Source organism: Globicephala melas, chromosome 7 (genome assembly GCF_963455315.2).
Source record: "Globicephala melas chromosome 7, mGloMel1.2, whole genome shotgun sequence".
Lineage (NCBI taxonomy): Eukaryota > Metazoa > Chordata > Mammalia > Artiodactyla > Delphinidae > Globicephala > Globicephala melas.
In genome coordinates this window covers 103,584,082-103,606,428 of record NC_083320.1, presented here as the reverse complement: position 1 = coordinate 103,606,428, position 22,347 = coordinate 103,584,082, and the positions used below count along the sequence as shown (strand labels likewise).

General features: G+C 43.9%; 1 protein-coding gene across 1 annotated transcript; it reads left to right on the top strand.

The window, feature by feature from the left end:
• The first annotated feature begins 937 nt into the window (after window positions 1-937).
• On the top strand, window positions 938-12,745 carry NIFK (nucleolar protein interacting with the FHA domain of MKI67). The gene is made up of 7 exons (XM_030840322.3): window positions 938-1,118; window positions 2,076-2,213; window positions 5,731-5,839; window positions 7,855-8,066; window positions 11,084-11,146; window positions 11,269-11,340; window positions 11,722-12,745. The coding sequence occupies exons 1-7, from the start codon at window positions 1,014-1,016 to the stop codon at window positions 11,908-11,910; spliced, it is 888 nt and encodes a 295-aa protein (XP_030696182.1). The 5' UTR covers window positions 938-1,013; the 3' UTR covers window positions 11,911-12,745.
• The last annotated feature ends 9,602 nt before the right edge of the window (window positions 12,746-22,347 follow it).

Genomic DNA, 22,347 nt, shown 5'->3' with positions numbered 1-22,347 from the left:
CGACCTCATCTGAACTTGATTACATCTGCAAAGACCCTGCTCGCATCACAGGTACTGGGGTAAAGACTTGAACATATCTTTTGGGGGGACGCATTTCAACCCGGTTCAGAGAGCAGTTCCCCGTATCTCTACTCCTGATACTCAAAGTGTAATCCTCGGAGCATCAGCCTCACCTGGGAGCTTGTGAGAGACACAAAACCTAGGGCCCTGCCCCCGACCTAGGAATCAGAATCGGCAGTCCATATGCTCTTTCAATTTTGCAAAGCCTTGGGTCACCACCTGATTCTTTGGGGGCCAGGAATTCCTGGAGGGGACTGAGAAGATTCGAGAGGGGAAACTCCCAGAAAAGAATTGCCAGTTTGCCTTCTTCCCGTCTTTGCTCCTCCCCTCCGCTCCCCATAGGAACTCCGAGATAAGTCAGGGATTCAAGCCTGGGAAAGAGAGGGTTGTTCACACACACACCCAAGGGAGGGGCCTTCAGGGAACCATAGAACTTGGTCTGTATCCTCTTGGTCAGTCCCCCTCTGGGGGACACAGAGGCCAGTATCTGACTCATACATCAAATATCTAACTTTGAGAACAGCCAAGATGCCTGCCCTGCAACAATGCAAAGAGGAAAAAGCATCTCCTACAACAGAGACAAGAGAAGATGAGGTCCTTACTAAAGGATGAGATCAGCGTACAAAGGCCCTTCCAAGTCGAGCACCTGGCCACAGGGCTGACCTCAGCGGACGGGTGGAACCACGGGCGGGCAGGCTGCCGAAATACTGAGCAGCAGGCCGAGGGAACACCTCCAAAGGGCGTCAACCCTGGACATGCCCTGCAGCAACGGCCAAACAAGCAGCCCCTCCCGCCCTCTGGCCGCGCTGAGAATGCGGCGCCCCAGGCCCCGCCCCTGCACCGCGCCCCAAGCCCCGCCCCAGGCCCCTGCCGTCACTTCCGCTTTGGGGAAGCAGAGCGCCCGGCGCTTGTGGGAGCGCCGCGTGGGTCTTTTTCGCCTGCGAGCTGGTGACATGGCGGCCTTCACTGGCCCGGCCAAGCCGCTCCTGTCCCTGAACCCGCAGGAGGATATCAAGTTTAAGAAGGAGGTGGCACAGGTTCGCCGGCGCGCAAGCAAGGTGAGCGGCCAGCGCGGCCCGGGCCGCGAGGGGAGGCGAGGGACGGGGTCTGGGGGTCCTGCCCGGCGCGCCTCGGCCTCCCCACGCCTGTGCTTCGTCTGGGGTCACCCCGGGCAGGCCCGGACCTCATGAGGTAGGAGGCCGAGGTTTCCCCGGGAGGACCGAGAAAAGACGCGGTTGGGCCGTGGGCCTTAGGGTCCTCCGGGGGGTGGGTATGGGGGAGGGGTGCACGAGGAGAGGAGAGGAGAGCCAGCCGCTGGGTCGGCCCTCGTCCCGCTCGCGTATCAGCCTCACCCCGGAGCCGTCCTGCTTCCGCCTTGCCCCCGAACTGGGGAGGTTCGTTTGCCCGGTTAGTGGTTTTGGAATTCTTAAAAGACAGTATTTGCCAAGCTCCGTTTGCTGCCTAGGAGTTGGCACTCCGGGCTGGGAGTGGGAGGCTGAGAAGACCGCCTACTGCTTGATGGTTGTCCTCTTGGGGAGATAGACATTACACAGCCAATTTTTTTTTAATCTTTATTTTTATTGAGGTATAATTGATTTACAGTGTTGTGTTAATTTCTGCTGTACAGCGAAGTGATTCAGTTATATGTATACGTGTATGTGTGTATATACATATATATATATTCTTTTCCATATTTTTTCCACTATGGTTTATCACAGGATATTGAATGCAGTTCCCTGTGCTATACAGGAGGACCTTGTTGTTTATCCATTCTCTATATAATAGTTTGCATATGCTAACCCCACCCTCCCAATGCATCCCTCCCCCACCCTTGGCAACCATTAGTCTGTTCTCTGTGTCTAAACAGCTAATTCTTTAGTGTGTTATGGTAAGTGGAAATACAGAGTAGGTTCTTGACCTCTTGTCTTAGACTGAGAGCAAGGAGTTTCACAAGTTTTGTTGCATTGTGACTTCTTATTACAAAGAAAATATTTGCCTGGTCTTTGTGTCTTCAGCAACAGGAGAAACAAAAACTTACTCCTGGAGTGATCTATGTGGGCCACTTACCTCCGTCGCTTTATGAAACCCAGATCCGAGCATATTTCTCCCAGTTTGGCACTGTTACAAGATTCAGACTGTCCAGGAGTACCAAGGTAGGATTTTTATATTGAATTAGTTTGTTTTATTTTCCAAAAGTGCATAATCCTTGACAATTTATGGAGCATGTTTGCATGTTATCACTTATTACTCTTCCAGAAAGGGGTTGGATAAGGTCTAGAACCTGAAGCAGCCATGAGAGCAAAATCAATATTCCTGTAAATGTTTGCTTTGCTTTTTAAGAAAGAAAAGGTAATTGCTTCAAGTTCTCAAACTAAATTGACAATCCCAGTAAATGAGTCTTGCTTGTCTTATGACTGCTAAGCCAGGGGTACATGAACTTCAGTTTGAGGAGCAGGTTTATACATCGTGTATCAGCCTCTGATACGTAGCATCACTGTGACAGCAAAGGTTTGTATGGTGGGTAGTTGGGTAAGGACACTGGAGCCAGACTACCTAGGTATGAGGCCTGTCTCTACATGTTAGTGGTTGTGTGACTAGGTACAAATTCTATAACCTCTCCATGCTTCTGTCTTCTGATTTTCATATTTGTAAGATACGACCTCCTAGGAGTTATCTAATCGAAGATAAATATGGTAATAAGTGTAAGATTCTTAGAACGCCTGACACACAAAGTACTATATAAACGTTATTGTTGTATCATACCTACGTCCTAATAAAGAAAGGTTTATGTGGTTTGTTTCGTTAATAGAGGAGTGGCCCACTTTATTTTCTTCCCACACATACACTTGATTGGTTGTAACCATAGAGTTCTTGTTATTGGAATCTCTTTTTTTCTCAATACGGTTTTTCCACATTTTCCCACTTGAGTTATAGCAAATCAGAGTTAACTATTTGTTGTCACTGCTCTGTTCCTTTGCTTGTTTATTTATCCACTCTCCTGTTGAAACCTAGGTTTTTTCCAGTCTTGTAGGTGAAGCTGCTAGGAACATTCTTGGTGCAGGTGTAGGCAACTTTCTCTAGAACGGTATTTTTCAGACCTTCAATCCACAATAAGAAATCCACAAGGCAACACACATGTACATAAACATAAATGAAAAACAAGTCCCAGGAGATGATACTTAACCTTTCTATTCAGTTTTGTAACAATACTTTTCTGACCTACTAAATTCATTTTGTTGCCCTCTAAAAGGTCAGACTCTGAGTTTGAAAAATAGAGCTTTACAGCCTATCCTCAGGATGACTGAGTGCAGAATGAGTTTCTCCATATTGAGTATAGCTGTTCCCCAGCTTTGTATTCTGAAAATGTTCGGGTCTACAGGGAAGTAGAAAGAATGGTGTAATGAACGTCCCTCCCCTGGATTCAACCGTTATTAATATCCTGACACATTAGCTTCAACTCTTCCCATATCTATAAAAAGGTACACACCTCTTTGTTTTGTTGAACCTTTTGAAGCAAGTGGCAGTTGTAATGCTTTAATACTAAATGCATAATCATCAATTTAAGAATGAGGACATTCTGCCATGTAATCCCAGTGTAAAAATCTCATTTACTGTCCATTGTCACATACCCCCGTGGTCCCTGCCCACCCTGGGATCCAGTTAGGGTTTGTGCATTGCACGTGCTTGTTTAGCTCTTCATCCTGTCTTGAACGGTCTCTTTACTCCTGTTTTGCTTGTTTGGTTTTTCTTGACATAGGCTTTTTTGGAGAGTTTAGGCCAGTTGTCTTGGAAAGCGTGCTCCTTGCTGAGATGCACTGGAATGCATCATTTCCAGCTTTGTTGCATAGTAATAAAGCTACTGCCTCCCCACACACCCTGGTTTTGACTATTTGCTTGGTATTGCCAGCATTCTGGGATTACTAGGTCGAGGTGTTGGCTTTTAAGTTTTTGGTTTTTTGGACACCTGACATGTATTTTCACATCAGGTTTCAAAAGATTTATTAGTTCACAGTGTGGTACATTGAGCTAGATTTCACAGTGTTTTACACTCCACCATCCTTCCTCTCCTGAGTTGGGATTGTAAAAGGACTGTCAGATTTTTAAAGTTTTACCAGAATCGTCCTGTTGCAGATAACTGAACTGAGACTCTGGGTTGTGGCCGTGCCTGAGTTGTTAGTCACTGGCGCAGGTGGTGCTAGGAGAGAGCCTCCTGGCCTCCAACTCTGTTGAGCCACACACCCTTTAAATGGTTTCTCATTTCCAGGATCACATGACCAGTTCTGAGCCATATCTGAGAATATGTTGTTTAATGCAAGATTGTAAAGTATTTCTAGTCGTTGTCACTAAGAACTGGATCTGTAGTGGGGAAAAGTTCTTTTTCTACTGCCCTCCTAAGGTCCCTGGCTGGCACCCTGTAAATTGGACTGCAAAAAGGGATTAACAAGACCAAAACAAACACCTAAAATGTATGCTTACACATGCGACTGCTCGGAGAGGAATAACTCAAAGGGTTGGTTAGAACTTGGGCCTATACAGCATCTTGGCAAAGGAGCAAAACATTTTTGGAGGAGCGACAAGACGAAGGAAAAGTGCTTTGAGTTTTTAGGGCTGCAAATTGTGGGAAGGCAAATATACGGGAGACTAATGATGGATGAGGTTTACTTCGTAAAGTTTTTTGTGTAGAGTCCTCTAACTTCTGTCTTTCTGGTAGAGGGAGGAAGACACCTTTGTAAATTCATGTCCTGTTTTTAGGTAAATAAGGGGAGGACAGAGAGTTTTTCTTGTATCTCTTTCTCAGTTCCTTCATCTCAAAATAATCCTATGCCAAAGGAGCGGATGTTGGGCAGGCATACCCTGCCACCCTGCAGTACCATGTTTTGAGTACTTGACAGACATCTTGTGGAGCGCTTACGGATTATTTCATATTTTCCTAGCAACCCTGTGAGAGTGGTTATAGAAGGAAAAACTGAAGCTTGAACATTCCTTACCCGATTAAGTGTCAGAGCCAGGGTCCAAACCTGGGCATTCGGACTCTAGAACTCTTGTTACCGAGCTCAGTGAGAAAAATCCACTGTACGTTGCAGTGTGGAGGCCAAGAACTCCGGATGTCCATGTCAGAGGATGTCCTTTGCCCCCAGCCGTGGAGAAGCCCAGTCACTAGTAAACATGACAGTGAATCAGTATTTTATTGATTAACTTTAGAGACACTGAGGAGTTCATTTCTTTTCAGTTTTTCCATATAAAATGGGAATTATATCACCTGCATTCTTTGTGAAGTATTATACCATCTCCTGGGTAGTATTAATAAATACATGGATGACGTGACCACCACCCATGAGATCAATAACGAGTAAAGGGCTGGGGGGCCTCCCACATTTCCTTTATGCTGGGCTGTTGCTATTGGATGAATTCCAACTACAGTAATGTATTCATCAGACGTAATCAAAGTCCCAGGAATGCCTCAAAATCAGTGGCAAGTTCAGACTATTCTGAACTTTTCTTTCCCCATAACAGTCCCCGGACTATGTGATTTGAAGTTGGAATCAAAGGTGTCTTAATGTTATTCAGTGAGGGGCTAATGTACATTATTTAAACTAATGACATTTTGGGAGTTGGATGGCACATCAGAATTTAATTGTTCTGCTTTCTGTGGTGGGTTTTCCATTGCAGACTGGAAATAGCAAAGGCTATGGCTTTGTGGAGTTTGAATCTGAGGATGTTGCCAAAATAGCTGCTGAAACGATGAACAACTACCTTTTTGGCGAAAGACTCTTGAAGTGTGAGTACCCGTCTTACCTGTGGGGCTGCGGGGACGCCTCCCGCTGACGGGAGGGAAGGACGGGTTGCTTAGCTGCTTGGATTCCCCCCCGCACCGGGGTGATTCTCTTAAGCAGTGGTGCAAGGGTTTAAGTGCATTTTCCAGACAAGGTCTAATGGGAACTTCTAAATCTTCCAGAGTGAGAGCTGCTTTAGGCTGAGATGGGGTTGGTTAGGTTTCTTGAGTATATAGGAAGAGCTTCCTTGTGGGATGTGGAAGGGCTCCCTGAGAAGGAGTCACTGAAGTTGAGTGGGAGTGAGGATTTGCTGAGGGGACAGCAGCTGCAGAGCCAAACTGACTCACCATATTCACCTGCAAGTAGAATCACAAGAGGTGCAGGAGGAGAATGAGAGGAAGGGAGGTCAGGTTACTGGAGGCCTTGTAAAGCGGGAGACCAGAGTGTACCCCGAGGACAGCAGGACCCACTAATGGGTTCTAGACCGGACGACCTTTAGCGTGAGGAGTCACATTTCAGTTGGCCCGCATGGCAGTGGCTGCAGCACCTCCACGAGAGAAGCCATCGGGAGTGGCGGGATGGCCGCTGATTAGAAGTTCACCCTGCAGGTGTAGGGCCGCCAGTGACTAGCCTCCCAGAGCAGTGCCCTCCGGAGGTGGGGCCGAGCTTCCGGCCGCCCTGTGCTCGGGCTGGAGGGCGCCCATCCCAGTGCCCAAGTAGAACCCCTCTACTTCGGCTCCTGTTGCTAAGAGAGTCCCAGTAACTCCTGAGGTCCTGCGTTCGTTCACACATTAAAAACGCGGCTCTTGGGCTTCCCTGGTGGCGCAGTGGTTGAGAGTCCGCCTGCTGATGCGGGGACACGGGTTCGTGCCCCGGTCCGGGAGGATCCCACATGCCGCGGAGCGACTGGGCCCGTGAGCCATGGCCGCTGAGCCTGCGCGTCCGGAGCCTGTGCTCCGCAACGGGAGAGGCCACAACAGTGAGAGGCCCGCGTACCGCAAAAAAACACAAAAAAACAAAAACGCGGCTCTTGCCAGGATGAAATGGGCTGAGTGGGTAACCACGTGTATCAGATCAGTGCTGTGCTGTATCTGACTTTTGAAAGATGGCACAAAGGGCTCTGAACTTGGATACGAGTGAGATTAGCCACGTCATCACCAGTTGTTTGTTTCTTTTTTTATTTTTTGGCTGCACCGCTCAGCATGTGGCTCTTGGTTCCCCGACCAGAGATGGAACCTGCGCCCCGTGCAGTGGAAGTGTGGAGTCTTAACCGCTGGACTGCCAGGGAATTCCCAACCCCCCCCCTTTGTTTTTCTTTTAATGGAAGCAGTTTATCTTGGAGGTGATCCCAGGAAAATACCTGTAAGGAGTGGCGACATGGGGCAGGGGGAGGAAGTCGATAATCAGTTAGTGAAAAGGGTATGTTAGCAAGCAGGTTACCACTTAGGCAGCTGGGCTCCGTCCTGCTGGTAACACTGGGAGACAGAATTATCCCACCTGACAAGCAAGGGAACTGAGATGTTTGCGTACCAACTCCCCATTCATCACTGGTGGAGGGTGGATTCCACGGGTTTTGGCTTGCCTTGCATGTGGGCCCAGTGTGCGTCCGTGAGCAGAGAGATGCAGATAAGCAGTGAGCTGCCTTAGTCCTGGGCGGGTGCCCAGAGGATCAGCGCTTCTGCTACCGTGGGTCACACAGTCTAAAAGTAGGGATCCTTTTAGCTTCAGGAACCCTGAGACTTGATACCATCCACACTCTCCTCTGTGCTACTTGTCTTTGTTCACTCACGAACCTCTAGTCCTGGAATTGCTCTTGGCACACACACAGTGAGTGTTTGATAAATAGTTGTGGGCTGTATGACTTTCCCTTGGGCACCTGCTTTATCTTTCAGGCTTCTCCACTAAGTGGGGGACGTGTCATTTTGATTGTGCAGTGAGGAATGACACGGGAAATTCTACAGTTAATGTGAAAATCCTTCCCCTCCCACATGGTTGAAAACCTTTTTTATTATTATTATAGGTCATTTTATACCACCTGAAAAAGTACATGAAAAACTTTTTAGGGAGTGGCATATGCCATTTAAAAGGCCATCATATCCAGCAGTGAAACGGTATAATCAGAATCGGACACTTCTTCAAAAGCTACGGATGGAAGAGCGATTTAAAAAGAAGGAAAAATCACTCAGGAAGAGATTGGCTAAGAAGGGAATTGATTATGACTTCCCTTCACTGGTAGGTATTTATTTGTATAAAGTATCTAACCCAGTACTTTGATCCCATGCTAGGTTTTGACTAAATTTTGTCATAGCAATCGTATTATCTCCATTATACAGAAAAGGAAACTCCTGAAAGGGATTAGCTGATTTGCAACATTTACCTGACTTAGTAATTTTAGATTATTGAAGTTAAACCCTATTTGACCCAACACCATAATGCTTGTAGATTGCTAGTAAAGGTGTCATTGCCAGAATTAAATGTTTGGTTTATTATATGTTATCAGTAAATATCAAGACTGTAAATTGACCATCCTTTTTATGCCATTCTAGTTAAAATTTTGTTTCATGGTCTTCTAAGTTGGAAATACTCCCAAAGTGTATGTCAGAATTAACCAGTCAGCATGAATTCTGTGGATTAAATGAGTGGGAGTTGAAATACAGGAAGGCTCCTTACATGCATGGGTTAACAGATTTTCATCCAGTTCTTCATTGCTTGCTGAACAAGGAGACCTTGCTGAATCTCTCCTCCCTCTTTCATAGTAAGGAGAGTTCTACATCTATAATTAAAAAACAAGAATGCAGGTCATTAGGGTATGGATAGCATAGGTAAAGATCTTATTTTTTTTCTTGACTATATCTTGAGATTGTTTTGGCTCTTCCATAGACCCTGTCGGCTTATTTCCAAAAAGTTAATTAGTTGGTAAGAGATGGTATCTATTACCAAGTTTATTAGGTCTTTTAACCTTATCCAGAAACTGGAAGACCAAGTTGCTATCCTTGGGCCCAGTTCCTGGCTGTTTATTTTTTCCTTTCTGTTGTTGTTGCTTTTTTTTCCCCTTTTTTCTTTTCTTTCTCATTGAAGTATAGTTGATTTACAATATTATATTAGTTTCAGGTGTAAAACAGCGATTTAATATTTTTATCGGTTATACTCCATTTAAAGTATAAAACATTGGCTGTATTTTCCTGTGCTGTAATATATCCTTGTGGCTTTTTAATTTTATTTTATTAATTTATGTATTTGTTTTTATTTTTGGCTGCGTTGGGTCTTTGTGGCTGCATGCAGGCTTTGTCTAGTTGCAGTGAGTGGGCTTCTCATTGCGGTGGCTTCTCTTGTTGCGGAGCACGGGCTCCAGGCGTGCAGGCTTCAGTAGTTGTGGCTCACGGTCTCAGTAGTTGCGGCTCATGGGCTCTAGAGCACAGGCTCAGTAGTTGTGGCACATGGGCTTAGTTGCTCCGCGGCATGTGGGATCTTCCCGGACCAGGCCTCAAATCTGTTTCCCCTGCATTGGCAGGTGGATTCTTAACCACTGGGCCACCAGGGAAGTCCCATTTTATACATAGTAGTTTGTATCTCTTAATCCCCTACCCCTATCTTGCCCCTCCCACCTTCCCTCTCCCCACTGGTAACCACTAGTTTGTTTTCTATATCTGTCTGTTTCTGTTTTGTTATATCTGTTTATTTGTTTTATTTTTTAGATTCCACATATAAGTGAAAACATACAGTATTTGTCTTTCTCTGTCTTGTTTCACTTAGCACAATGCCCTCCATTCCATCAAATGGCAAAATTTCGTTCTTTCTTATGGCTGAGTAATATTCCATTGTATATATGTACCACATCTTCTTTATCCATTCATCTGTCGATGGACACTTAAGTTGCTTCCATATTTTGGCTGTAATAAATAGTGCTGCAGTGAACATTGGGGTGCATGTATCTTTTCGAATTAGTGTTTTCATTTTCTTTGAATGTATGCACAAGAGTAGGGTTTTTGGATCATACGGTAATTCTATTTTTAGTTTTTTAAGGAACCTCCATACTGTTCTCCATAGTGGCTGCACCAATTTACATTCCCACCGACAGTGTACAAGGATTCCCCTTTCTCCACATCCTCTCCAGCATTTGTTATTTGTGGTCTTCTTTTTTTTTTCTGTTCACGCTGTGCAGCATATGGGATCTGAGTTCCCCGACCAGGGATTGAACCCATGACCCCTGCATTGGGAGCGCAGATTCTTAACCACTGGACAGCCAGGGAAGTCCCTGTTTGTGGTCTTTTTTATGATGGCCATTCTGACCGGTATGAGGTGATACCTCACTGTGCCTGGTGGTTAATTCTTTGCCCAAATCCCAAACACAGCCTGTATTGATACATGTTAAAACAACACTATGTCACAGTTTGGGCCTTGGTACTCTTGTGATCCATTCAGGAGCTGGAGAACTGCTTTTCCTGTGCCCCGTCTGTTACCTTGTAGGAAGCAGATTGCTGCGTTCACTGTCCTGGACTTAAGCAGGACAGACCTCCTCTAGGGCCTGCCTTTTCACATTCGTCCTGGCTCCCCACTTCCTGACGCAGGATTCTCTGGCCAGCTCCAGGTTCTAGGCCTTCACTTCAGCCTCTGCAACTTCTGCCTGCTCCTCAGTTAGGCCCCTTTTGTAGTTTTGCCCTTTGCTTAAGATCATTCACAGTATTTGTGGATTTTGCTTTTTAAATTGAAATGCTCCGGGGACTTCCATGATGGTCCAGTGGTAAAGAATCTGCTTTCAATGCAGAGGACTCCGGTTTGATCCCTGGTCGAGGAACTAAGATCCCACATGCTGCGGGGCAACTAATCCTGCATGCCTCAATTAGAGAGCCCGTGTTCCGTAAGCTACAGAGCCCACGCGCTCTGGAGCCTGCATGCCACAACTAGAGAGAGAGAACCTGCACACCACGACTAGAGAGAAGCCTGCACGCCTCAGTGAAAGATCCCGCATGCCGCGATAAAGATCCTGCATGCCGCAGCTAAGACCCAATGCAACCATAAATAAATAAAAACAAATAAATAAATAAAATATTTTTTAAAATAAAAAAAATAAAGTCTGCCCTGATCCACATATAAATTGGTACCCCCATATAAACAAACAAATAAATAAATTGAAATGCTCTGTCACATAGAATTTATTCGTAATATGTATAAGGATCTAGTGGTAAGTTTTAAAATGTACATACGTGACACTGCTAGTTTACAACTTCTTTATGTTTACTTATGTTAAGGTCTTACATAAAAACGAGGAAAATGCTTCAAACACTGGTCCTCGAAATTCCAGAAAGCACCAGGTAAAACTTTAATTTATCATATTAACTACTAGATATTAGAGAAAGATAAATGGGGAAATATATTCAAGACTACTATAGCTGATAAATATGCAGATTGATGAAGTCTCTTAAATTTATTTAAGGCTTTACGTAAGAAGAAGAAAAAAGCGGCTTTGGTCACTCCTAACACTCCTGAGAAGACTGTGGATAGCCAGGTAAGATGGTCTTCAGAATTTTGGGAATCAGAAACTACAATTTAAAAGAGGAAAAGCAGTTGCTGCTACTGTCACTTTGCTAAAATTTCATTTAATCTTGGGACTTTTTGGTAAATCCTTACTGATGATTTAGCAGGCATAGTAGAGTCTTCCATCTAATACTCTGTCATGGAACATACCATATATCCATTAATTGTGACTTTTCATAGTAAGTGTGATAAGCACCTAAGCTCTTGATTATGTGCAGCTGTATCACCAAAAGATGGAAACAGGCCTAAAATAATATGCGTAACTTTTAATAAGAGAGGGGAGGTGATGGGGGGGTCATTCCTAACATCTTCCCACATTCATGTATTATAATCTTTAACTTGTTGAACCCAGGACCCCACACCGGTTTGTACACCAACGTTTTTGGAGAAACGAAAATCTGAAGTGGCTAAAATGAATGACGATGATAAAGATAATGAGATAGTTTTCAAACAGCCCATATCTGGTGTAAAAGAAGAAACAAAAGACACTCAGACGCCTACAAGTTCAAGGAAAAAAAGACGAAAAAAAAGCACCCAGTAATTCTGAATGTATTGTGTATGGTGGTTGTTCTGAAAAAGGTGATTTTATTATGGAGGCTGATTCTTTGTATTTAACTAGATAAGATGGAATGCAATCAGTACCAAGATGGTTGGAGAAAAAACTGTCAATTCAAGTCAACAGGGAGAGCAGTCAGTGATTTTGGCTTCCCCGCCCTCGCAGAAATGCAGGGGTGAGCACCAGCTCACAGCAGCCCGGCTCACGCTGCCTGTGCCCTGTCTCTACGGCTCTCTTCAGCTTTCATAGCTGCCTTTAGTTGCTCTGCCTGGGTAGCTTAAGTACTAGACTGTAGCCTTTGTCGTTACCATCAAATAAAGAAAATAAAATCTTTACTAAGTGACCATGTAAGTGTTTCTCTGCTAGACCCATCAGATGGCTGAAACTGGACATTAAATTGTATGAAGGGTGAGAAGGCAGCGTCACTATTAATAGGGATTCATTTATGTATATGTGATCATTTTTACCAATGTTAAGTTAGTTTGGGGTGGGCTAGCATGGATTAATTAACAACTACATCCTGTATCAGTATCATCAATCTGGAATTAGACTTCAAGATTCAAGCAGTGACCGCCAGGTAAACTTTTTCTATATTTTTTTTGTATGCAAGGGGGACTTGGCTCTCTTGAAGTAAAATTGTTGGTTTTCGCCTTTTCAACTATCTTTTAAGTTTCTGATGCTCTTGAAATACGCTTTTGTATCAGCTAATTCAGGTTCATTAAAAACATTCATTGCCACCAAACATTTTTTTCATCTAATACTTGTTATATACTTTTATAAGATACTGGGCTGGGTGAGTTGGGTTTAAGTATATAGAAAGGGCATGTTCTACCTCTGGGATAGTCCCTGACGCAAAGAGTATGCTCGCCCTGTGTTCACTGAGCTGCGTGAGTATCAGAACTGCCTCCCTCTTTGAACAGTGTCTGAACTTGTCGATCTGGAAGTCCGTCTGGTGTCCCCTTCTGGGAAAGCAGCAGGTAAGCTCATCAGTGCAGCCTGTCGGGTTTTGAATAGTTCCCGGTTCCCGACCTACAACGCGGCCACCCCAGTGCGGCGTGGTACTACCTATCATCACTTGACGCGTGCTGTGCCCTGGAGCTGGGAGACAGTGATTCCATCTTGAGCATATATCGCGGCAATGGATATTTCCTACAAGAAACAGAGTTGAAGTTAAAGAATGTTTTCCTGGGGACTAGGTTAGGATCTTCAGAAGAAGTAGCGTGGGTTTGATTTTCAGATTTTGTGGGGAGAAAATCATGAATCAAGCGGAAACCCCATGGGCCAATAAAATATGAAACTTTGCAGTATGTGGGGTAAATAAGGTGAAGAGGATACAATTCAAAACTACATTCAGAATGACCACAAGTATGTAAAATGGTATTCTTCTTTAAATAGGAAGTTAAACATCAAAGTTCTAATTTGGAAACAAGCATCTGTTGCTTTTATATATAATCATTACAAAAAACTAGAGGAAAAAGGCATTATTCCACAGACGAGATCCAGCTGGAGCCAGACATTTCCCATGCTGTGTCATATTTGCCCTGAGACGGGGCAGCAAGGGAACATATGCTTGACATGGTGTGAAAAGAGGTTTTCTCCTTTTGCTAGCATTATTTGGAATACATTGTGGCCATATCCAAGGCAACTGATTGCTATGACTGGAAATTGTCACCCTGGCTGACCATATGCTAATATGAACCCCAGTCTCGGTGTGATACAACAAAGGCTGTGGCTCAAAGACTGATACAAGGTAGGCGAGATAGGGCAGCTGTCCCCATGCAGTGGCTGTGATGCCGATGGCTGCATCTCCTTAACCCACAAGAGTGATACACGTATATACATAATTTTGCACTTTCTGTAGGCGGAAATAATCATGTGGCTTAAACCTAACTATGCCGTAGGTCATCCTGTGGACCACAAGGCGATTGACTATACTGGGTCGAAGCCCGACCTGCAGAGTTTTGTTTTACATTTTTAAATGGTTGAAAAAAATCTAGAAGTAAATGTTACAGAGTTCCCTGGTGGCCTAGTGGTTAGGATTCTGGGCTTTCACTGCTGTGACCCCAGGTTCAATCCTTGGTCTGGGAACCGAGATCCCACAAGCCCCCAGCCAAAAAAAAAAAAAGTAAATTTCATAGCATGTGGGAATTCTATGAAATGTGAATTTCAGTGTTCATGGATCAAGATTTATTGGGTCACAGCCACGTTTATGGACCTACTGCCTGTGTATGGCTGCGTTTGTGCTAGAAGAGTTTCGTTGTGATAGAGGCCTTGAGTGGTCCCTCAGTGCTTAGTACTCCTGCTGGCTGCACTACAAATTGCAGTGCCGTGGTTTTAGCTTGACACACTTTGCCACATGTATCGTGACCATGAATTTTGTGTATTTTTAACCATTGCATACCCATCATGTCAAAACAAGAAGAGAAGGTGGACTTCTAGTATCATACTTAAGCTTGCGGTGGAGTGTGGGTTATTTTATTAAATTAGATTGGCAAAGCATCGTGTCTGTTTTGCAGTGACCCTCCAGCTGTGCTTAAAAGATACAATATATGTTGACACTACCCAGCCAAGTACCCATCACAGTATTCCCAACTCAGGAAAGCAACAGCTAGAAGAAATAGAATTTTTTAAATGGAGTATCTCAGCACACGATTTCTCGATCCCCCCCAAAACTGAGAATGAGACTGTAATTAAAGTTTCCAAGCGGCTTATTTGATAGGCAAGCAAGGAAAGCCTTCTACCAATGACAAGGTAATTGTGTCAGATTGCAGCAGCTGAAGAAATGGGTCCAGGTAAAATAAACGTTTAAAGACGCGGCCTTTTAGCAAGAACAGTTGCTTGAATAGAGGAAGCAATATGAGTCCGTTTAAAAACAAGGCAAATGATTTCAAATGTTCCTCCTTGGCTCTTGATGAGTTAAAAGATGTTCCCAATACTGCTCAACCGAATATTATTCAAAAAGTCATTATTCAAAAAGTCCTCGCCAAGTTTGACGGGCAAGCGTGACTAACTCGGCCTGGTTTGCCCAGAACCTTTCTGGGTGTAACCCTGGACGTCCCACGTTGTGAGAACCCCCTCAGTCCAGGGCTCACATGGAGAGTTTACCACTCTAGAAATGACTGAAGCATTAGCCTCTCTGGGTAGTCTGTGTGGAACAACTATAAGCAAAAATATTTTCACAGTTGAGAAAAAAATCAGTACAACCTGGAGTGGAATCTTCCACCATGTGCCACAACCAGTGGTGGTATAAAAATATGTGTGAAACAAAACGGCTTAGTTAGACAAACACAGTTTGTGAAAGCAAAGTGTTTAAAGCCTGTTGTATTATTGTGTTATTCACCAGCAAGTACTTAGAAAATATGTATGTGAACATAAGATGCTAATTTTACTGTACGTTAATTTTTAAAACTATATAAATTTCTAAAATTAAAGAAAAATATGTGAGTCTATCCTGTTGCTGAACCAATAGTGTCACTGGTGTACTTCATTTGTTATGGCCTTAGCCATCATCACTCGATTCCGGGAGTTTTTTGATAGAAATAGAGGCTAAAGTCCTGACTTGACCTCACACACAGCAGTTTGATGGCTTAGCTGTGGTAAAGTTTTACTGAGACTCTCTGACTTCACCACCAAGATTGCAAATTCCCGAATGAAAAGAACCAATTTCTACCGTCATGGAACGCTGAATGGCTTTGGAAATTAACTTTTGCTGGAGACTTGATGTTTCTTAATGAATTTAAGTCTGAGTTCAACTAAGAATTAAAAGTCAAAGCACCATGTATATTCAAAACTTATTGGTGCTAAAGTCACTTTGATCACAACTAACACTTAAACACAAGAAATGTCCTGCTGCTTTATATACTTGCTGTGCTGTCAAAAGTTAAAATGAAGTGAGATCCCCATACCCACACAAATTTGCAGCAGATATAGTTTCCAACCTCAAATTACAGTTCCAGCAGTGTTTTTCAGACCTCAATACAAGTGCAAAGGAAATCTATTCCAAAATCCTAACTGGATTAAATTCTGTGGGATGGATGGCCTGCAGCTGTCTTTCAGCTGAAGGTGACTACCTGCAATGTAATGAATGACGTGCTAAAGGGCGCATGTCAACACGAAGCGGAGAGAATTGTACAAATGGCTTCAAAGTGAGGAATATACTCAAAATCAAATGTTTGGGGATTGATCTCAGTACTTGACAGTACCTATCGGTGTGAAAAATCATTTCAGAAGATGAAATACATAAAATATGATTACAGATCAACATTAAAAGACGAACATTTGCAGATGACTTTGATCATAGGAAACAGTAACTTGACACCTTCTGTGAAAACTAATTCAAAATGTATCAAAGGACTTCCCTGGTGGTGCAGCGGTTAAGAATCCGCCTGCCAATGTAGGGGACGTGGGTTCCCTGGTGCGTGAAGATCCCACATGCCACGGAGCAGCTAAGCCCGTGCACCACAGCTACTGAGCCCGCGTGCCTAGAGCTCATGCTCTGCAACAAGAGAAGCCACTGCAATGAAAAGCCCACGGGATTTTAATTATTTTTTTTTAATGTATGAAAGACCTAAGTGTAAAACATAAACTAAAATACTGAATCACTTTGCTGTACACCTGAAACTAACAAAATATTGTAAAACAACTATACTCCAATTTAAAAAACAGATAAGCTATGGCTGGGTGAAAATATCTGCGAAGGACTTTTTTCCAGAATAGAAACAAAACAAGCAGCCCAAATTGTCTTATGGAACCCAATTTCTGCCTTCTGACCATAAAATGGAAAGTAATACAGACTGTTTTCTTTTTTTTGCCTTACCATGCGGCTTTCAGGATCTTAGTTCCCCCACCAGGAATTGAACCTGGGCCACTGCAGTGGAAGAGCGGAGTCCTAACCACTGGACCACCAGGGAATTCCCCAAACTATTTTCTTCTTCTTTTTTTTTTAATATTTAAACAAATTTTATTATTTATTTTGGCTGTGCTGGGTCTTAGTTTCGGCACACGGGATCTTCCTTGCGGCATGTGGACTTCTTAGTTGCGGCATGCAGGATCTATTTCCCCAACTAGGGATCGAACCTGCGCCCCCTGCATTGGGAGCACGGAGTCATACCCACTGGACCACCAGACCTCCCCCCAGACTATTTTCAATACTTGTATTCTCATTAAGGACTCAGGCATGATATATGAGATAATAAGGAAAATTTATTAAATACTCGCATGTGTCAAATACTGCTGTAAGCATTTTCAGCATATTAGCTAATTTAATCAGGACAACCTGTGAAATAGATACATCTGAATCCTGAGGAGTCTGAAGCCCAGGGAGCTTAAAGATGGTGAGCCAGTTCAGCTTACTCAAGCCATTACTCATGCCCTCCAAAAGGACGGGCATGCAAGCTAGATTGTTAGTGACATTCGGAAAAAGAGGAGACGCAAAAGCCTTGCGCTGACAAGACCTGGTGACTTATTGAAGTGGAGGCAGAAATGGGGCACTGGGGCAGGCTGGGGAGGAGGAGGCCAATGAGATGCATGCATTCTTAGGAGCTTGGCTTCGAAATAACTGACAGCAACAGAACGCTAGGTGGCAGTAGATCCCAGGCACTTCAAATCCACAATCTACGCCATTCACTTGAGGAGCCTCGGGGCTTCCCGGGTCGCGCTGCGGTTAAGACAAGAATCCGCCTGCCAATTCAGGGGACACGGGTTCGAGCCCTGGTCCGGGAAGATCCCACATGCCGTGGAGCAACTAAGCCCGTGTGCCACAACTACTGAACCTGCGCTCTAGAACCCACGAGCCACAACTACTGAGCCTGAGCGCCACAACTACTGAAGCCCACGCGCCTAGAGCCCGTGCTCCGCAACAAGAGAAGCCACCACAATGAGAAGCCCGCGTGCAGCAACAAAGAGTAGCCCCCGCTCGCCGCAACTAGAGAAAGCCCACACGCGGCAACGAAGACCCAATGCAGCCAAAAATAAACTAATTTTTTAAAAAAAGGAGCCTGGCAAAATGCAAAATTATTAAAGGGATTAACCCTAATGGTAACTTTAAAAAAAAAAAAGACATCCCTGTACAAACTGTTATATACAGAATGGGTTAACAAGAAGGCCCGGACCTACTGAATAGCACAGGGAACTCTACACAATACTCTGTAACGGCCTATATGGGGAAAGAATCTAAAAAAGAGTGGATATACGTATACGTATAACTGATTCACTTTGCTGTACAGCAGAAACTAACACAACATTGTATATCAACAATACTCCAATAAAAATTTAAAAAAAAGAAAACAAGGTCCTACTGTATAGCACAGGGAACTATATCCAATATCCTGTAATAAAACATAATGAGAAAGAATATTAAAAAAAAGAATATATGTATAACTGACTTTGCTGTACAGCAGAAATTAACACAACGTTGTAAATCAACTGTACTTCAATTAAAAAAAAAATCTCAGGACTTCCCTGGTGGCGCAGTGGTTAAAACTCCATACTCCCAATGCAGGGGACCTGGGTTGGAACTAGATCCCACATGCATGCCGCGACTAAGAGTCTGCATGCCACAACTAATGAGGCGGCACAACCAAATAAATAAATAAAATAAATATTAAAAGAAAAAACCTCCCTGGGAAGCATCATTTTACACGCACACACACACACAGCACTAATTTCTAGACAACTAGAGACAGAAACTGCCACTATGAAATGACTCTTAAGCAACTGAATGCTTAATAACATCCTTTGGGTAATTGGTTATTGTTAAAAATGAATTTGCCAAAGGATTTCAGATCACCAGTAATACAACATACTGATGACATGAACCATGAAAGTTTTTAGCTTATAAATTTGCATGTAGTTATGAACAAGCACAGCTTAGGGTCATTGGGCAATAATTATAGGTAAATGGTTTTATAATTTGGTGTTCCCCAGTGTGTATTAGAATTTGGTGGCTGTATTTTTTTTAAGGATTTTTAAATTTTATTTATTTAATTTATTTATTTTTGGCTGTGTTGGGTCTTCGTTGCTGTGCGCGGGCTGTCTGTAGTTGTGGTGAGTGGGGGCTACTCTTTGTTGTGGCGCGCGGGCTTCTCATTGCGGCGGTTTCTCTTATTGCAGAACGTGGGCTCTAGGCGCATGGGCTTCAGTAGTTGTGGCTCGCGGCTCAGTAGTTGTGGCTCACAGGCTCTAGAGCGCAGGCTCAGTAGTTGTGGCACACGGGCCCAGCTACTCCACGACATGTGGGATCCTCCCGGACCAGGGCTCTAACCTGTGTCCTCTGCATTGGCAGGCGAATTCCCAACCACTGGGCCACCAGGGAAGCCCTGGTGGCTGTATTTTAAAGATTTCATACAAAAACTTGGCTTTACTGTCATCATCACTGTAAACATCTTTAGCCCATGGTGTTCAGAGTATCTCCTATCCTGCACTCTCTGTGCTCATTTAGTTTTATTTTTTTATTCCTGAGGCCTGAATTATAAGCACGAAGTAAACACTGGACTTAAGATTTGGTGCATTTTTCTATTTCAATTAGTAAATCTCAACGTTTGGAATTATTTTCAAGTTATAGCTAGGTGTTGTATTTCTGGCCATTTTCCTCTCGGAGCAAAAACAAACAAAACATAGTTGTTTGGGAAGTTAGGTTTTCACTTGGGTGGAGAGCTACTGTCCCATTGATCCAATTAGGCAATATTTCACATGCTTATCTACAAATTTCTCCTGTCCCAGGAACCAATCTGTTTAGAATTAAATTGCTCACCAAGTAACCGGGCGGCCTGCTCTGCTTCTGTGTGCTAACAGAAAGAAGGAGATGAATCTGTAGCCATGATATGGAAGTTACATTTCTGTGCTGATAAGTGGCCAAGTTTAGAATCTCCCATTATAAATAAGTGCTGTCAACCCTACGGTGCCCAGGAAAAGAAGCTCAGACATTTGATACTTTCCAAACATAGTTTCCGTAGCAAATGTGCCCTGAGCGATGCTGCTGGTCTCTGGCAGCTCCATTCACAGGTTCTCCTGTGATTTGAGCTCCAAAAGGAAGAACTGTAGCCTTGGCATGGGGGGAGGAGCACAACTTTTGCAAGAGGAACTAAGGAAACAATCCTAATTACCCATCCAAGAGAGAAACTATTCAGATGGTTTTTGGCAGGGATACAGGATCGTCATTGATGATTTTTTTTTCTTCTGAAGGAGGGTAGTGTCATGTTTTTCTTCTATCTCTGCTTTAACACTTAGCTAGATGATAAATATTGTGGCTTTCTTCTAATTGGCTTTTAAAAAAATCACTGCCGATGCATTTGCCTTGTATAATAAAAATTGCAGGGACTTACCTGATGGTCCAGTGGTTAAGACTGCCCACTTCCACTTCGGGGGGTACAGACGCGATCCCTGGTCTGGGAACTAAGATCCCAAATGCCACGCAGTGTGGCCAAAAATAAATAAATTAATTAATTAAATTAAAAATGCAAATAAGTCGTTTAGTAAATGCAAATTGAATAAGTGTTTCCTACCTTGCAAATATGTAACGTAGCCCGTTACCTGACTGATGTTAATGTAGAACCAGTCGTATAAAGGCATAGGTTAGTTGAACAGCTCACTGTTTATGATTTCCTGGTGACTTTTTCCTTTTTTTTCAATTTAAGTCATTGCCTGTGTAGTTAATACATGCAAAAGGTACCGAGGGAAAAGCCAGTCTGTCCCGTCCTGTTAATCTGCTCACTGTGCTCCAGCCCACCGGCCTCCCCAGGAAGCTCCCCAGCCCCTTGAAGAAAGAGGCCCTTTTTCCTTCTCCTTCATCGTCTGTTTACTGCTATTCTAATTCTCTATCTCCCCAGCCCACCCCAGGTACCCGCATTACTAAGGATGGGAGCTCTGTCTTACAGAGCTTACAGCTCTGGTTGCATTCTCAGTGATTGAGACAATGCTGGTACATGAACTAACCCACTCAAAACATATCTGAGTCCCAGCCATGTGTCAGGCACTCGGGATTCAAAGTGAACAAAAACCAGCAAAAACTGTTTACAATAGCCAGGACATGGAAACAACCTAAATGCCCATCGACAGAGGAACGGATAAGGAAGATGTGGTACATATATTCAGTGGAATATTACTCAGCCATTAAAAGGAATGAAATTGGGTCATTTGTAGAGACATGGATGGCCCTCAAAGACTGTCATACAGAGTGAAGTAAGCCAGAAAGAGAAGAACAAATATTTTATACTAATGCATATATGTGGAATCTAATAGATGATCTTATTTTCAAAGCAGAAATAGAGACACAGATGTAGAGAAAAAAACGTATGGATACCAAGGGGGAAGGAGTGGGGTGGGATGACTTGGGAGATGGGGATTGACATATATACACTATTGATGCTATGTATAAAATAGATAACTAATGAGAACCTGCTGTATAGCACAGGGAACTCTACTCAGTGGTCTGTGGTGACCTAAATGGGAAGGAAATCCAAAAAAGAGTGGATATATGTATACGTATAGCTGATTCACTTTGCTGTACAGTAGAAACTAACACAACATTGTAAAGCAACTACTATTAAAAAAAAACAAACAGCAAAAACTCCTGTCCTCGTGCAGCTTACATTCTAGTACTGTGAGACGAGCAATTATCAAAGAAGTAAGAGAAATATATACTGTGCAGAAAGTGGTCACTGCTGTGGAGAAAAATAAGACAAGGGTACAGGGACTTCTAGGGGTGGAAGTGGGGCTGCCCCTTTAAGGGGGTGGTCAGGAAGGCCTCACTTTGAAGTTGACATCTGAGCAGAGACCCCTTAACGTGGGAAGGGAGCGAGCCATGCAGAGATCTTGCCCAAAAAGCTTTCCAGGTGGAGGGAACCGTAAGTGCAAAGGCCCAGAGGTGGGAGCAGCCCTGGCTAGTCCAGCAACAGCAAGGAGACCAATGCAGCTGGAGCAGCGTTGGCAAGGAGGGTGGTGTGAGGAGATGAGGTCTTCAGTGAAGAGGGAGAGGAGAGAGATGCCATACGGGGCCGGTCCTTGGAGGACATTGTTCATTCTTGGCCTTGACCCTGTGTGACATGATGAGCATTGGTGGATTTTCTTTTTTTTTTTTTTTTTTTGGCTGCACCTCGTGGCTTGCAGGATCTTAAGTTCCCCAACCAGGGACTGAACCCTGGCCTAGGCTGTGAAAGCACCAAGTCCTAACCACTGCACTGCCAGGGAACTCTTGGTGGGTTTACATTTTTAAAGGATCCCTGCTATACTGAGAATAGACTGAAAAGCCACCAAGGAGGAAGCTGACACCCTAGCCATCGTCCGGTGGGCGTCCATGGTGGGCTGGACCAGGGCGATACAACGGAGGAGGCAAGGAGCGCTTACCTTTCGAAGATGTTGTGAAGGTGGCAGCGAGATTTGCTGATGACACAGGTGTGAGAGTGAGAAGGAGGGGTCAAGTACGAC